The sequence below is a fragment of the Odontomachus brunneus genome, unplaced genomic scaffold, assembly GCF_010583005.1.
Source record: "Odontomachus brunneus isolate Ranch 3 - 2012 unplaced genomic scaffold, Obru_v1 Obru_scaffold_018, whole genome shotgun sequence".
In the NCBI taxonomy this organism is placed as follows: domain Eukaryota; kingdom Metazoa; phylum Arthropoda; class Insecta; order Hymenoptera; family Formicidae; genus Odontomachus; species Odontomachus brunneus.
The window spans coordinates 290273-307789 of NW_022639468.1; the positions used below are offsets into that span (position 1 = coordinate 290273).

At 39.0% G+C, this 17517-nt stretch overlaps 2 protein-coding genes across 3 annotated transcripts in view; one reads left to right on the forward strand and one right to left on the reverse strand.

The window, feature by feature from the left end:
• Nucleotides 1-7206, reverse strand: part of LOC116841737 (oxidative stress-induced growth inhibitor 1-like) — a 24744-nt gene extending 17538 nt beyond the window's left edge. Inside the window, exon 1 of one of the 2 annotated variants that reach the window (XM_032810047.1) lies at nt 6754-7206. The gene's annotated coding sequence lies outside the window, so the exon portion shown is untranslated. Of the gene's footprint in view, nt 1-41; nt 387-6753 lie in introns of those variants that run through there. The other variant, XM_032810046.1, reaches the window with a different exon arrangement.
• A 3827-nt stretch (nt 7207-11033) lies between these two features.
• Nucleotides 11034-17242, forward strand: LOC116841826 (coiled-coil domain-containing protein 85C). The gene is made up of 5 exons (XM_032810228.1): nt 11034-11252; nt 11392-14528; nt 15584-15956; nt 16330-16595; nt 16738-17242. The coding sequence occupies exons 2-5, from the start codon at nt 13665-13667 to the stop codon at nt 16780-16782; spliced, it is 1548 nt and encodes a 515-aa protein (XP_032666119.1). The 5' UTR covers nt 11034-11252; nt 11392-13664; the 3' UTR covers nt 16783-17242.
• Nucleotides 17243-17517: the final 275 nt, after the last annotated feature.

The following is a 17517-nucleotide window of genomic DNA, read 5'->3' on the forward strand; positions in this document are numbered from 1 at the left end:
GGGGGGGGGGGGGAGAGCAAGAAAACTTGATGAATACATACATCTGTATGTACAGCTTGTGTTTTGCTCCGATTTTCCTGCAGCTCGCCGGCGCGCGTGCCGTCCTCTTGGTCGACGCCGAGTCGATTATCGGATCGCGCCAACTCAACGACGCTCGATTGACCGGTTCTTTTTGCCTTCTTCTTTTTCGTACAACTCACGACAACGCAACACTACCTACCGCTGTTCACCCGGCGACGGTCAGCGTCGTACTGAAACGTGCACGCCACGCGCGCTCGCTTTTTTCACGGATGCGGACGTCGCGTAACCGAAGGCCACGCGCGATAAATGCCGGCGACATAGCGCGACGCGACGCGCCTTCTGCACAGGTGACTGCACACGCGAAAGATTAACCCTCTCGGCACGCGATCGTCGCGATAGTTATCACAGTGATACATTAAGAGTCCGCATCGGCCGCGGCGCGGACTGTCTTCATTAATATCAAATTGCTTCGCGTGCTTGACAGTTGTTAATATTGTTGTTATCAACGAAACACGACGATTAAAATTGATAACCGCTGACCGGTTTGTATTACTAGATTGTGCAAAGAAATATTTCATCATGTGGAAATATGTTCTAATGGTTTCGGAATATATAAGAGACGTATGTAGTACATGTGCATCTTGATAAAATTAGAATATTTATATTATAGTCACGCTCTGAGAGAAAAAGGGAGAAAGCAAAAGGCACATGACGATTTATAGATGACAATTATACGAGCGTAGTATGTAGAATTAATATGTGTGTGTATGTGTATGTAATTTATAAAACTATATATTACATTATAATTATTATATGTATTATAATTGTATCAGAATACATTTTCACGCGAGAAAAAGGGAAAGAGAGAGAGGGAGGGGGAGAACAAGAAAACATGAATACATACATCTGTATTCACAGCTTGTGTTTTGCTCCGATTTTTTTGCAACTTGCCAGCGCGCGTGTCGTCCTCTTGGTCGACGCCGAGTCGATTACATTAGATTAATTTAGACTTGTACAATTTTCTGTACATTGAAATTAATGTATACATATTTAGTATCCTAGTAAAGAAAAAGTATCTAAGAAATATATATATATATATTAATATATATATATATATATATATATATATATATATATTTATTAAATATATATATATATATATTAATATTTAACAAATCATATGTGACGGCTCTAAAATTTAAATAGAAATGAAGATTGAAGAATGCGGCCATTAAGAGCTATTAAGGGCTGATTTTTCAATAGCAGTTTAAACTTGAATTCAAGTTCAAATTCTATCCTAACAATGCGTTTGTTTAGTTTAAACAGAGTTTAAGTTGAAATCTAAGTTTAAACTATCATTGAAGAACCGGTCCTAAAAGCCTATCGCAGTTATTCATGCGACTAATAATATTATTTTACGATGTGTTAAATAAACAAGAGAGAAAACAAAATTTTTAATTGCATCACTAATCACAATAAGCTTTTTAAAGATTTTTCAATCTTTATACCTTCAAAAATATTTATTCGGTAAGTATTATATATAATAATACACATTTACTTGTATTAATATAAAATATTTTCCAAATAAGAAAACGTATATTTTCTTAAAACCTTAGTTTCTCATGAGAGCAATTATTTCTATTCTATTTAAATAAAAGAATTTAGATTTAAGTAAATATTATAGTGCTCGTCAAATGAATATATTTTATTTTTCAAATATTTTTTCTCTCGGTGTAGTTATTCAACTATGCATATTACAATTCTTTGCAAACAAAACTCGTACAGTTGTCACTATGTTTTTCTCTGAGTCACAATATGTCGCTATGTGATGAAATAATGACAAAGTTAAAATGAGCTGTGCAATAGAAAGAAAATAGGAAGAGAGAAAGAGAGAGAGAGAGATAAGAAGTAAATCGCAATGCGTTCTTACCGAGTTATACAGTGTTGTGTCGCCAATATCTTGTCGATGTTACATTTCTATGCGTGCTTATCGATCCACGCTACTTGTACGACATCAATAAAAAGATAGCCGGGACGCGATGCGAAGTTAAGAAGCATCACCCACACACGTCCTACTTTTCCCCGCAGGAAATTCGCACTCGTTACGATTCGGTGAATTTTTGATGTATCGCAAGATATATCGAATATTTTGAATAATTAAGCCAGGGGAGAGGGAGATGTTCTAAAATCTCCTTCGGACGAGCTGGCGCCGCTCGATTTCGCTGTCTGTTGCATTAACCCCGACATTTAATTCGCGATTAATTTAATAACAACGGAGAGAATATAGCGACTGAAAATGATACGCAAAAATGAGGCGTATCATGCTCGAGATAAGGGTTTGCGGTTTTTTCCGCGGTACGTATCCGTTATGTGGAAAGAGAGAGATAGTTGTCTCTTGCAGACCGATCTAATATTTCACGATTAGACTCTTGTGAAACGAGTGGAAAATTACAACAAAGTGAACGCGAACATGCGACGGAAAGTCATCAATTCGATGAAGGATTCAGAATGTTGCGACTCTCACGTAATTTTTACGAGATACGTCGCGACGGCGGGATAGGTTCTTCCGCGCGGAAGTGACGCGTTACGTAAAACGAGTAACATGACTTTTTTCTTTTATCTCTTTTTTTCTCTCGCATCACAGCTGCGCGGATTGAATCATCCGTATGCGTCTGCTCGCGTGAACGAGTCAGACGAGTGGCTTTCCAGATATCTCCGTCGCGTTCGTGTTTCTAAACACGGGTGATATTCGATCGTAAGGCTATCAGGCACGTGGAATGAACCTAATTAAAAGGCGAATTATCAAAATGATATACTCGTAAGTTTTAAGGAAAGAAAATATGCCGAAGTACACGATTGTTATCGCGGCCGCAATTATCAGGTCGTTTATGGATACGCGTATACGAATGGAAATATACTTCGAAGTGACGATAACTAATATCTTGTCTAACACAGATAATGAGCTTTCAATTTAATATTCTTCAATTACTGCTGTCGCGAGTGTATGCTCGTGCCGGAAAGCTACATTACGACGAATTCCCTGCTGGATAATACAATTCGCGGTATTAATTCGATTGTCAAATTTCGATAGTCGATATGAATCGACTATCAAACAAGATAGAGAGACTCGGAAAGTTCTACTTGAGAATTGTCCTAGGTAATCTGCGATGTATGCAAAAGATTGTGAATTGTTAATTCTTATCGCAGGGATTTCAGTATTTGCGAAAAGAGACATTCTTATTTACGCGCATTTGAAATATATGTGGCGTAATGTTGTGGTGTCGCATGTGAAACTTACAGGAAATTAATTGAATAATGAAGAAAGACGAACGGTTCGAACGAGTAGTTTCCTGTCACGTGATTGCCAGCACGCTCATTATCTAGCTATTATACATACTTCGACTTATCAATGTCTCGTTGATAATTCAGCAATTTTCTTTTGTTTTTTAGTAATTTATTTGTAGTAACTCTCGCTCCGTGTATAACTACCCGCGATACTACTTGCTGTTAACGTCAGTTATATTTAAGTTTTACGCACAGAGTATAAATAATGCTCGCGAAATCATCGACGCCGTGAATTACGAGTTATTTCCAGATCTTGTGAAAAATGATGTAACATAATTTCGAGAACTCTCATGGAGGAGAGACGCTTGTACACTAAAATTAGAACAACTTTATACACACACACACACACACATACGCGTTCAAACGTGCAGTAGCATATTCCCCAATTTCTATAGACTGTAAGTGTTCTATGGACTAGAACTTCTTATATCCTTAAATTCTTCTCGCGCGGAGATGTTTATAACATTTTCAATAACTTATAATGAATGACCTCGATATATTTGTATATACTGAGAAAAAAATACTTGAAAATTTATTCGTGGGATGTAAGCTTTATTCACAGAAATGAATTTTGTTTTACAGAAATAAACTTTATTTCATAGAAATAAATGTTATATCTCGCAAAAAATATTTTTCTCGAATATTTTCTTCTCAGTTTTATATTCATGAAATAAAAAAATATATATGCAAATGTTTCCATCATATCAATAACTTTATGATAATCGCTTGCAAAAATTGTACACGGGAAAAAAGGTTTGGTTGAATTAACCAAATATCTGGTCGAATATAAACGATCTAGAAATTCCGATTGAAATAATCTGAATTCTGTTTAAGTTAACAAGATTTTTGGTTGACTTAAACAGAATTCAGGTTACTTCAATCGAAATTTCTGGATCGTTCATATTCGACCAGATATTTGATTAATTCAACCAAACCTTTTTTTCCGTGTGCGATGCGATTATATCACTGCTTATTAATCATAATTATTTATAGTCAGGAACGTGTAAAATTATACGTAAAAAAAGCAGACGTGATTGATCCACACATAAATCTGGTTGTACCAACTAGACTAATAATAAAATGAGGAACAACCAAATGTGGCTGTAACCACAAAGTATTTGTTAAATCACAGTGACACCTGATTGTTGCAATCAGAATATTCATGGTAAATATCACCCCAACCAATTTCTGTTTGTCACAATTACACTGATGTAATTTGTGCACCAAAGTAATTAAGTCATATTAACTATATGTATTGCCATTATACAAAGATAATTAAGGTAATGCATCTATGTTACTTGCAACTAAATATTTCTGATTGTGTGCATTCTCTTGTATATCTCTTTTTGTTGTGTATATATTTATTTGGTGAGTATTAATAATATATTCACTTAAATCTGAATTCTTTTATTTAAATAGAATAAGTGTTATTTAAATAGAATAAACAATTACTTCTATGAAAAGATAAGAGTTTAAGAAAATGTATATTTTCTTATTTGAAAAATATTTTATATTATAATAAGTAAATATGTTATTATAAATATAATATCAACCGTGAATAAATATTTTTTATTTCTTAGGTATTTTTTCTCAATATAGATTAGCATGTCAAGAAATCAGAAAAAAACTGGTATTATGCCTTAAAGAAAATATTTTCAATCGATATGAACTTTTTCCATCGCGCTTTCGAATATATTGCACGTATTTTTGAAGTTTGGAATCACGTTGCATAGCCTGCAATTATGTGTGAACAGTAAAAAATTATAATGATATCGTGTGCAACGTGTTATTAAGTTTAAGACTAAATGCGACGAAAAACATTTCGGCTCATGCTTCGTGAAATCAAATTACGCAAGAGAACGAACGACTTACCGCGACAAAAACGTTTGAGTTATATTATCTTGTTTAATTTTTTTGCCATTCTTTTTTCTTCAGTATATTCTGCGAAACTGCGCAAGATCGCAAGTGTGATGTAATCTCGTGTAAAAGGAAAAACAGGAACGCAAGACGCCTATTTACTGTTTTAATCTTAACAAGCTTAAAAATAGATATAGTCTAAAAGTAAGATGTCTACTGTTACGTAATTTTACACATAATTATATATCGATTATACATACTTGTTAATGTAAACATTAAACCATAAAAAATAAAAGACGAAGTGAAATAAAAATAAAAAAAGATTACCTGTAAAGAAATTCAACTTGATTTATTTTTATTTCATTGAAAACACCGGCTATTTGAATCTTGCACCTTGCCAAGAAAAGGTGGTGATACCTTCGACGTCTCAAATTCTACCCTACTTTGTGTCTGCATTCTACTTTTTTATGTGTCTTAGGTATATCGCCTATATGTGTCTATAAATATCTTGTTTTACATTGCAAATTCTGTATTCTCCGATCTACTAAACTGGCTCATGTGTTCTAACACATTTCTATCCAAGTTTATATCTGTTCCACGAAAGTTATCTCCACAAAAAATCTGAACACTAAAATAAACACTTTTCACGGCTACTATTAATAAACTTCTCATTACTCCGTGTTATTTGTTACGATCTGTCATATCGCTCATTTAATTCTTCGGGTGCGTTCGGAAAATATACTATCAATGCTACTGACGTGTTATTCTATCCTTATCGCACATCTAAAAAGCGACAAAGATACATTAGCGTCAATAGCGCATTCCTTCGTTTGACACTATCTTAGTTTACATCGTGTACTTGATACGCGTATCAAATACTATATTCGTATCTGGTTAAATTCGTACTAAATATTTAATACGCACGACATAAACACTGACGGATCAATTTGGTACGAGCGCATCAAGGAGTATCGTATTAAACTAATACGCGTATCAAGTGATACAAATGACGATATGACGAAACATGAAACGAATGTTGGAAGGATAAAATCGGTGTTATCGGTAATCGTTGGTTTCTCTCAAATTATATTATAGTAAAATGTCTTGTAAAAATCCTTATAGAAATATCATACTAAGAATCATTGATAATTACTTATTATCCAGTATTTTTAATACTGAAAATAAGTAATTATCAATGATTCTTAGTATGATATTTCTATAAGGGAAGGTCTTGTATAAATTAGAAAAAAGAAGAAAGGAGAACATTTTTAGAATTATACATTCTGACTGTTGAACAAAGCTATCTCAAGCAAATTGCAATTCCAAATACGATTAGGAGACAATCGACATGAATTCGTATATTTTTCCTTTAGTACGTTCGATGTAAACGCACCCGTATTAAAGCATTGGTGCGCATCAAATTTAATACGCGTACTAACGTTTTGACGATGTAAACCAGGCCACTATTGTTCTACTTTATACACAACTGTATGTGTGTGTATGTGTTATTAGAAATATTTGCGGAATTACCTGGCCTGCTCCTTCGCACGTCGCCATCGCATCTAGTCGGGATTGCAAACTCTGATCCGATATATCGCACGCAGATCCTGTTGGACGTTCGTGCTGCGAACGCTTCTGCTGTGTTTGCCAAGTCGCTGACGGATGGTGTTTTCGAGTATCATGATTACAAAGGGCGGCCGATCGCTCGTGTGAGAAATGCGATACCGCTCGGCAGAACGTGACTCGGCCGATGTACCTCTTTCTTTCTTTCTCGCTCTACCACCCTCGGAACCGCTCGCGAAATCCGTGTAACCCTCGTGGGAAAGTTCTTGCTCTTTGTTCAAGACGCGCGGCTTTATACGTGGTGGAGCCGCGTTCAAGCTCGTCCGAGACCGTCTTCGTTGCCCTCGACACACCTCGCGCACGGAGATGACGGCGGCGTTCCGGGCATTGATTTTCTTTTATTCGCCGCAAGTTGGGTATCGCCCTCCGGCTCGAATGTGCTATGCCAGCGGACGCGGTATGAATGTGGTTGTCTTTTGCGCGTTCCGCGCCATCTGTCGTCGAAAGGTCGGTACTTCTTGAGATTGCTACCGATCGCTTTTTCAGAAGATAAGAATCATAAGACATATTCTGTGGACTCTAACTTGTTTAGGAAACAACGTCTACACAATTTACACTGAAATTCTAAAGATTAAGAGAAAAAATAAATTTTTCTTAATTTTTTAACGTCATACGTTTTTTAAACGATATCCATAGATTATTCATTGTCTACATAGATGACTTACATCTACGAACGGAAATGATTGCGACAATCTTTGTGCTCAGGCCCTATAAAAACTTTGGTTATGATGGCCGTAATCCGTTAACGTATGCCGGAACCGTAAAAAATTGATCAATCATAGGGTGCGTTCCGAAATTCACTGAAATTCTATAGTATACGTGACATGAATTATAGATTTTCAGTACTCGCAGTGAATTTCGGAACATAGCCATAGTCGAATTATAGAAGAATAATAATATGATTAGTCAATTTTTACGGTTTCGGCATAAAGCCAGCGACACATGATACTTGTTTTCGTGTTGGATTGCTTACTGGATGGAAATACTCTATTCTGATTGGTCCGTCTTCAAATGCACCAATCAGAACAGAGTATTTCCATCTAGCAAGCAATTCAGCATGAAAACAAGCATCGTGTACCGCTGGCTTAAGGTAACGGATTACGACCATCATAAACCAGCTTTTAGGCTTCTCGTGATTCAACTTCAACTTCAATATTTAGCTCCAAGCTTCTCTAAGAGTTATGTTCTAACTCCATTATTCCGATTTATGATATATTTCGAGAGTAAAGTCTTGGAAAATTCCAAGGCACGTTCCAAAAAATCACAAGGTCCAAACTTGTTCGAATACGTCTTATCGTGACGGCTGGCGGTTAGGCCGGGACTTTTAAGCTTCTCGCGATTGGTTGGCTTATCGCATATCGATAAGCCCGAGAGTATCGATATATATGAATCGATATATCCAATCGATATGACTAATCGATCAAAATCGTAAACAGCTGCAATGGCGGCGCGATAGTTCAGATCCAGGAAAGCTGTTACGTGTTTTTCGATTTTTGCTAACCGAGAGTGAGTCTGACACGAATTATCGTCGTCAGAAACGTCGAGAGTGCGTTTCATAAGTTTCTTATGACAAAATATCATTATGTAGTTACTGAACATGAGTACAGCATGGAGCAGTTTCTCGAAAGGACTGAATTAAGTTTCGATTGTTGCTATGTGATGATAGTTTGAGATATATATTTTTAAATCAGTGTATTACACGCTTTAAACCTGCAAAAAAAGTCTTCTCTGCGAATTATCGCTCTTATCGCTCTTATACGCGCTTATCGTGGCAACATATTGCTAAAATATCTTTTAAAGTAAACCTACCTCGTGAGGCAAGCTGTCGAAAGCAATGAGTGATGTTCGTGTGTCACACAGTCGGCAATGTCAATGTTCTTCCCGAGTTCTGTTAGTCATCACGAAATTGTTGATGGTTGGTCTGTTCTTTTCAGTTGCACTGCTAAACTGGTGCAATAAATTAAAGTGAAATAAGTATATGTTTTCTCACTCCAACTTATTGCACCAGTTTAGCAGTGCAGCTGAAAAGAATAGACCAGGTGAAACATATTTCAAGGAATTTAATAATAAAATAAATATCTAGCAACATCATAAATTTTGTTGTTAAAACTAGCGGTACGTAGTCAGTACAAAATTTAGTCAAAAGTATTTAACACACATATATGTGTGTGTATTGATTGATTGTACTGCATTAATATTATTTGCATATAAGACACTGTTTGCAAATTTATATTCCTTTATGATCAATGAGTCTTTTATAATATGTATATTATATTATTATATTTTATAATATGTATATTATATTATTATATATTTATATTTTTATATATTATATTATTTATGTATATATATATTATATATGTATGTATTATGTATGTATATATTATATTATATTATTATATTATTTTTTTATATATTATATTATTTTATTTATGTATATTATATTATTATATATTTATATTTTTATAATATGTATATTATATTATTATATATTTATATGTATATTTATATGTATTATTATACTATTTATAATATGTATTTTTATACTATTTGAAATTACCTTGATTGGTTTTGATTTGCTTCAAGATGATGTATTCAATAGCACTGCATCTCAACTGTCTTATACATAGTCGTTGTGTTTGGATATGGTATTTAAGTGGTATTTACATGATAAAGGAATTCTTTTTGTGTGACTACAATAGGCGTGTTCGACTTCTTGACTTGATGGGAGTATTTTCCGATGCACTACGATAGCTAGAGAAACCGGATTTAAAGGGATGCTTTGGAATTTTACCTGCTGCCTTCATTTGTCAAGCACCCCGTCAGTGAACGTAAAACGTAAACGTCACTGGAACGCAGGTGCGCCTTCGACGTATTTGTATCGGACTGCGCAGGCAGGTAGAATATTTTCGAAGATTGCTTTAGCCGGTGAACGAACGTAAAGAAAGAAGTAACACCTGTCGCGCAGTACAGTCTGTGAAACTGACGGACAAACTTTATGGTATCGCAACTTATTTAAATTCCAACTTTAAAGCATGTAGTACAAATTGCAAAAGAATAACGAAAATTGTTTAAACTCTAAATTGCACAATTCACACAATTCAGTTGAATTAGTTAATATATAAATTAGTTATTATATATATATATATATATTAGTTAATATATAAATTAGTTATTATATATATATATATATATTAGTTAATATATAAATTAGTTATTATATATATATATATATATACATATATATATATATATATATATATATATATATATATATATATATTAGTTAATATATAAAGTCACAAAATAATTTATAACTCTTCTCTCTCAAATAGCTCACTCTAGAAATAGATTGTGACAAAAAGTAATTAGACTTGCATGTATATTCCTGAGCAATTCATGTGTAATTACAGACAGTCATAACTGGTGAAGGAAGTGCTTCTTTCCATCGACACAATGCATTGATGGGAATTACATGGCCCGTGTTTGTACCCGCCTGCTAATATTCCTTTGTTAGTCGAATCAATGTTTTCCGTTGAAAAGTCAGACGTTCGGAAAGTCTCACAAGAAATTCTACGGGTAATTGTGGGAGTTACCGCGAGCACCTAGGTCGCATGTTAAACATACCGATCTCTTATCTTTTGATATCATGTAAGAGTATTTAATTACTATAAATTGCTTAGTAAAAACTTTCCATTCTGAAACTCAATCGATTCTCTGATTTTCGGAACTGATGATTATTTTTCAAAGTAAGGAAATTGTAATACTGCAGAATAGATTTATGTCGATTTCTTTGAATTAATTAATTTTCTTTATAAAGAATATACACTTCGATACGCGACAAAATAAACGAGAATGAATCACGAGAACAATCTATGTACTATGCTTGGTACTTTTGAGAGAAAAAAGCAATTACACACACTCACATTAGCGCATTGCAATATGGTATATTTATCATCATCGATCTCCTCGACGTCGCTATTAGGCACCGACGAGCCGAGAGACTCTGCGTGCCGACCTCGGATCCCGCAACCTCCCACGATTTTAGAGCTCACGCGCTTCAACCCTTTCCCTTCGCCTTTACTCGAGCCAATCGGGACATCGCGGCACGTTCCCGCGCCGGGGCCCGTAAGGCCCGGCAATCGCTTCACGTCCCACGAGTAACCGCCATACTGTTAGTACGTGATTTTGACGCGAGTTATACATGTCGGAACTCGCGTGGGGGAAAATAGATACATTCGCATAATGATCCTTGCGAGTTTACGATTCGGCATATATCGACGAGTTCGCGTGAACCTGTGGGCCTCAAAACGGATAGAGCAGATTTAACAACAAATTCGTGGTTTTCAGATACTCGGAAGCTGATTGCATCGGGCGAAGCCATAACGAATAGAGCCTTTTCGGAAGTAAGTATCTCTTTCCTTAAAGAGAGAACTCATTATCACAGTTGAGAGGTGAACTGAAGATAATTCGAAATGTAAAATACATAATATGAAAATCTTTATAGAAATAATTATAATGAGATTTATGATCAATATTATACAGGAAAAGGAAGAAGAAAGATATGCAAACTCCAATAGTTTAACTGAAACTTCAAACTTAATGCAAAGACACTGCAGAGAAAAAAATAAGTACAATCGTGTGAGATGTATTGCACGCAAAAGTCAATCAAAACTTTCATGCAGCAAAGTATATCGTTAGTTTGTAACTAAGATGCGATGCAACCTCGTAATCTCGTCGCGATATCAAGACAATCGAAACGCAACGTTCTCCAAATTATGTGCGCGTACGATGTTCAAGTTTCACCCAGTTTGGTTGACTCGGCTGAGTACGGCACTGGGCATCCATCCCAGTGAAATGTGGCCCCGCGGCGAGAAAAACGGGGACCCGGCGTGCGGCGGTGGCCAAACGAGCCAGGGCATTACCAGCGCGGTGTGCAGCCACGGCAGTCTCACGGTAACCGGTAAGAGGCTTTCGTGAGGAGGACGTTGAGCGATCACGACGACGACGACGAGTCCTGAACGAGCCCCTAGAAATTGGGCCCAACGTCTCGTGGTCGACGCACGTAGGCGCGATCAACTGACAGCGCGCGGAATGCGCGTGTTTTGCAAGAACGCGAGTCCAGATGCGGGGGGAAGCTCCTCAGCAACACCAGGACAACGAAGACGACGACGACGATCATAAGATCGGAATACAGCACGGATTAAACGGCTTCCCCAATGTCAATTATGCAGGCAGTATGACAGTTACATAGAACTGAATTGCTCGAAGGTGAACAATCCGTGATTTCCGAGTTGAGGAACTCTGGAATCGATCAAAGTAATCGGCGATTGCAGGGAGAGGTGAAGACTAACATGTGTTATGTGTGAATACTAATGAACAGTGTGACTCGTGTTTCGCAGGGATTTACGTCACGTCAAGGTGAAGAGAGCATTATGCTTCCGCGCTAGCAGGAGGATGTGCGACGTATTAATATGCTGATAAACAGGAACTAGTATGAGTTTAGTTAGCACTGGCAGTATACAGAGGCGAGAGTATTCTTCCCAACGAGTGACACGTGCTAAACGCTGATAGAGAGGCGATTGGAATAATTCGTGCTCGACTGAGACTTGCTACGTTCTATCGGGATAAAAGAAATGTTCTCTTCCTTTCACGAGGTTGAAGAGAAGCGGAGGACGCGTGGATGCTGAGAGAAAATCGGTTGCGACTCATGCTTCATTGGAACTTTCGCTGTACCGAGACGCAGGGTGTTCCTTTTCGTGTACGAAGCCGGAGAAAGAGACAGGAGGCGGGTGAATGCCGATAGAGGGGAATTGGTGTTACTCGTGGCACTGTACCGGGGATTAGTGTACGAGAGAGAGAGAAAGAGAGAGAGACTGGTATGTCGATTGTCAGCGGCGGCATGGGCTTGAGTTTAATGCGAAGGCTGCGATTGTGCGATCGCGACGGTCCCCGTCGCGAGTGACGCTTGTGCGTGTGCGAATTGAACGGTATCGCGGCACAAGACTAGTCTTAATTGTGTATGTGTAAGTGAATAGTATTCAACGTATACGCTATAAATGTATTCATTGAATACATTTAAATACATACTGACTCGGTGAATACTTCAGGACAATGATAGTGTTGTCCGACTTGCACGATAACCGATTTAGCTCCGAAGTGATAACGTGACTTTTACGATCACTTCTGAAGTGTACAGTGCATGATTCAAGATGCTTGGTGTGACTCATTATTTATTTGATACGTTCTACAATCAAGGTGTAATTTCTTCTTCATAATACACGGTCGCGCAACGCAAGATAATACACAAGATAATACACAACGCAAGATAATAATTTGAAAAAATAACTATTAATCAAATTTTTTTATCTACGGTTAATCATGCGACAATTATCAGCGAGATAACTGCTTCGGTGTCTCTTCTTAGATTGCAACATTACCTACGAAACAGATAGCACAGAAGAAAGTGACGCTGAAGAAATCAGTCATAACTGAGTCATAACAGATGACGATTCTCGCTAGATTCCTTCGGCAAGGATTACGGAAAATAGAAGTATTCTTTGCGAGAGCTCACTGTTTCATCACGACACGCGACAGCGAGGCGCCGTTGGCAGGTGCAGGTGTTCGGAACGAGAAGCGCGCGAAAGAAGACGCAGGCAAGAGAGAAGTGAGAGAAAGAGAGAGGGAGGCGAATACGAGAGAAGAAGAAAAGGAAGAAGAAGAAAAGCAGAAATCGGCCGTCGAGAGAGTAGCACGTCGCACGAGTAGGGCCCCCTACGGCGATAAGGCGAGGCCCGTGAGGTCGGTGGAGGGAACGTATGTATCGCGCGGGGCCGGTCGCGCGGACTGGGCCTGCTCGTGAGAGACCGCGCGCTGACCCAGATTTCGGCGGTTCGAACGAGGCGAGCCGACGCGAGGAGACCGCGGCGGACTTTCTGAAATGGGACACGGCGCAGCCTGGAGCTAAATTAGCCGCGATGTCCAATAAGAGTAAGTCCCAGCCGCAGCAGCAGCATCAGCAGCCGCACCATCAGCAACAGCAGCCGCAACAGCATCCTCCGCACGTGATCAAGCCAGTGGACCAGCTGCCGCCGCGTTACCAGCCGCCGCCGCAGCCCACCAGTGGCATCCTGAAGAATCATCTTCACTTCGCCAGCGGAGCGTCGTCGGCGCCGAGCTCGGGCCAGGCCGGCAGCAGTCAAGGTCCGGGCGCGGCCTTGAGCCATCATCAGAGCACGCAACCGCGCACGTTGCCGCCACCACTGCCGTCTTCACAGCAGCAACATCAACAGCAACAGCCGCAACAGCCGGCTCAACAACCACCACAGCAGCAGTCACAGAAGGATGCACAGAGCAAGTATTCCCCGAGAATAGAGCATCGTCACCATCATCATCATTCCCAGCCGGCTAACGCGTTGATCGGCGCGTCGGCGGCGTCTAAGAGCCAGCAGCAGCCGCAGCCAGCCTACCTCCAGCAGCCTAAGCTCAGTCAAGGCCCGTATTTGCCACCCAGCAGCCAATACCCGGCGGTGAGCAGCGGCCAGAGCGTGCCGGTCAGGCAGAGAATTAGCGACGACGAATTCCTGCGACTCGGCCCTGTGGAGATGCTCAAGTTTGTACGGAAGACCGAGAGTGACATCGCTAGGCTCGCCGCCGAGCAGAATCGCCAGATACAGAGCTTGGTGAGTACCGGTTGAATTTTACGACTCTATCTTTTCATGATTCACGTCAAATCTGATCGTATCAGACATCGTCTATGTCGTAAAACTTGGGAATGTAAGTCGGCAAAAAAAGTCGTTTTTTTTATTGCGTCTTCTTAAAATTACACAATATTCTACGATTAAATTTTAAATTAAAATTCTATTACGATAGTAAAGGAAGTCTATTTGAAAAATTACGGAAAAATTGGATCCTGTGACCTTTAAGTCTATCAAAAATTCATAACTAAGCAGATAAATCTATTATTTAGCGTTGTCATTTTACTCCAGTTTTATTATACCGTAAGAATATCACCTTATCGTGATATATTACGTTATATTTTTGGCCATGTGGAATGCGTTCTTGAAATCCTTAGCGCGCTACGCGGAAGTTTTTGGGAGGCTGTTGTAGGTCATACAGGTTGAGCCGACCGTCGTAATTTCAAGGAGTCACGCATACGTGCGAGATAAACCGCAAACGATCGCGAGGACACACACAATCGGTTTCTTTTGATAAGCAAAATGCCAAATCTACCGAGACAACGTGGCCGGCATTGGTCACGCATCCTTCATACACACGTGATGAATGTGCGAGAACTTTTTTCGGCAATCTGCGTATACCACGCGGCGAATACGTCACCCGTGAGATCAATGACTCCGTTATTTCTCTCGCGTGCCGATTAATAATGCAGGAGCTATCCGGCTTAATGAAAGATGTAGGATGTTGCGTACGGTGAATACATAAATACATAAATACGCGACATGTTAATGTAATTAATTAATCATTTTTGCGTCGTCATTGGCAAGTCTTGTCTCCAAGGTGGAATCAATTACTTATTAACAAAAAATTCGATATAACAGTACTTCAACAGTTTAAATTCATAGATTATATACATATAGGTATTTTTTTATGTTCTTGGATATATATTCACATCCGTGTGTATCAAGATATAAAATTTCTTCAAGAGTGAATTTTTTGAAAGCAGTAACTTTAAGAACTACAGTGTGAGCACAACTTGATAAAGCTATCTGTTTTCCAGCTGAATGAGCTGCGGGCGTTGAAGGAGGCCAACCAAAGACTAAACGACGATAACCAGGAACTGCGCGATCTCTGCTGTTTCTTGGACGACGACCGACAAAAGGGTCGCAAGTTGGCGAGAGAGTGGCAGAGGTTCGGCCGATACACGGTGAGTGTTATGCGCCAGGAGGTCTCGGCTTATCAGAACAAACTACGTCAGCTGGACAACAAGCAGCAGGAGCTGATTAAGGACAATCTTGAACTCAAAGAGCTGTGTCTGTACCTCGACGAGGAACGTGGTGGTGGTCAAAGGGACGACGGGGATGGATCGAGTTCCAGTACGAACGCCGAAGAGACCGCGTTGCCGAGGCCGAGGCACACTTCTACATTTAACGGTAAAATCTAGTAAAAATGCTGACCCTTTCCCGTCCGCTATTAGCATGCGAAAACGCGCAGTTTTCCAACGCGGAAAAAAAGGAGCTCATGTATATAAATGTATGTAAGGATGAAGCATTAATTTTAATACGTAGAAAATAGTAATTTCACGTAACTCATTTCTCATGGCGGGAGATCCTGACGAAAGCGTGGTAATACTAATCTTAGCAGATCATAAATATAGATCATACGCAAGTGAAAGTGTAACATTATAATGTACCGCCTGCAATTGTACGAATAGCACGCACGTGTTATGCGCACTATCGTGCGCAGATGTTCTAACGATAAGATCTTTTTGTACTTTCAAATGACTTAATGATGAATCTCTCGCAGATCAAACTATGCAATATGTGAGGAGTTTGGAGCAACGGGTGAAGCAATTGGAGGAAGACAAAAGCGTTCTCCAAGCTCGTGCGCAAGGTTGGGAAGTACCACCAGGCGAAGTCTGGGAGAGCCCCAATAGTCCAAATGACAATCCTCACCTAGGAAGTCGACCAGAAGCCGTAGTGCGCGCTCTTCAAGTTCTTGAAGTCAGAGAACAATTAGAAAGAGAGGAAGGTCACGACGGTGAGAAGGCGTTGGTCAGAGAAATGTGCAATGTAAGTAAACGTTGCTTCTTCTCATTTCTCGTTGTTATATATAAAAGTCTCGTTGTTATATATAACTTGAAAAATATCGTTAAATCAGCTATCAGAGATAGGACTTTTTGTGATATGCATGATTAATTGTTCTTGTTTTCAGGTTGTCTGGCGAAAATTGGAGGAGGGTCCGCAAGCGAGGCATTAGGAAGGACGTCCTTTAGATTTTAAATGTTACTATAAAACAGGCAATGAAGAGAGCTCCGATAAACGTTCGGGATGTAACGATAGTATTATAGCGTATGATGCAAATAGTACAGTGTATGTACGTAATGTAGATTTTTATACTCATACATTTGGTTTCAATACGATTTAGGCACTTTTTCTTTCGATGCAGTTTGGAACGCAGTCGATGGTCCACATTGAGAGACTTTTCTTATCTTATCAATTGTTCTTTTTCTTATCAATTCTCAGAAGTTGGTTCTTACACTGGACCATCTGATGCACTCTTAATTTCATCAGCAAAAGTGTGTACAAATCGTCGTGTAAAGAGGTGTGCAATTATCTCTCGGTGCGAAAATACCGACAACGTGTGTCTATTTATGCGGAAATTGTAGCGTCGTTAGCTGTTGGCCAGATTGACTGTTAACAGAGTATTTTTTATTAGACCTGGTCTATGATTTACTTTCTCTCGTTCTCCTCTCCTTCCTCGGTCCAAACACGGAATTTCCAAAACCGGATGTAAAGGATTCACGAAATGTATACCCACACGAGCTTTTCAATTAGCAGAATTGAAGGCGCTCGCCACAGCGCGTAAGGTCACAATTTAGCATCTTTATTTTGCGTTCACCGGTTAATTACCCGGCATGTTTACTTAAAGTCGCTTTTCACGAAAAGACATTCCCTTGGCGGAGTTCACGCGTTGAATACGCAAGCGAGTGTT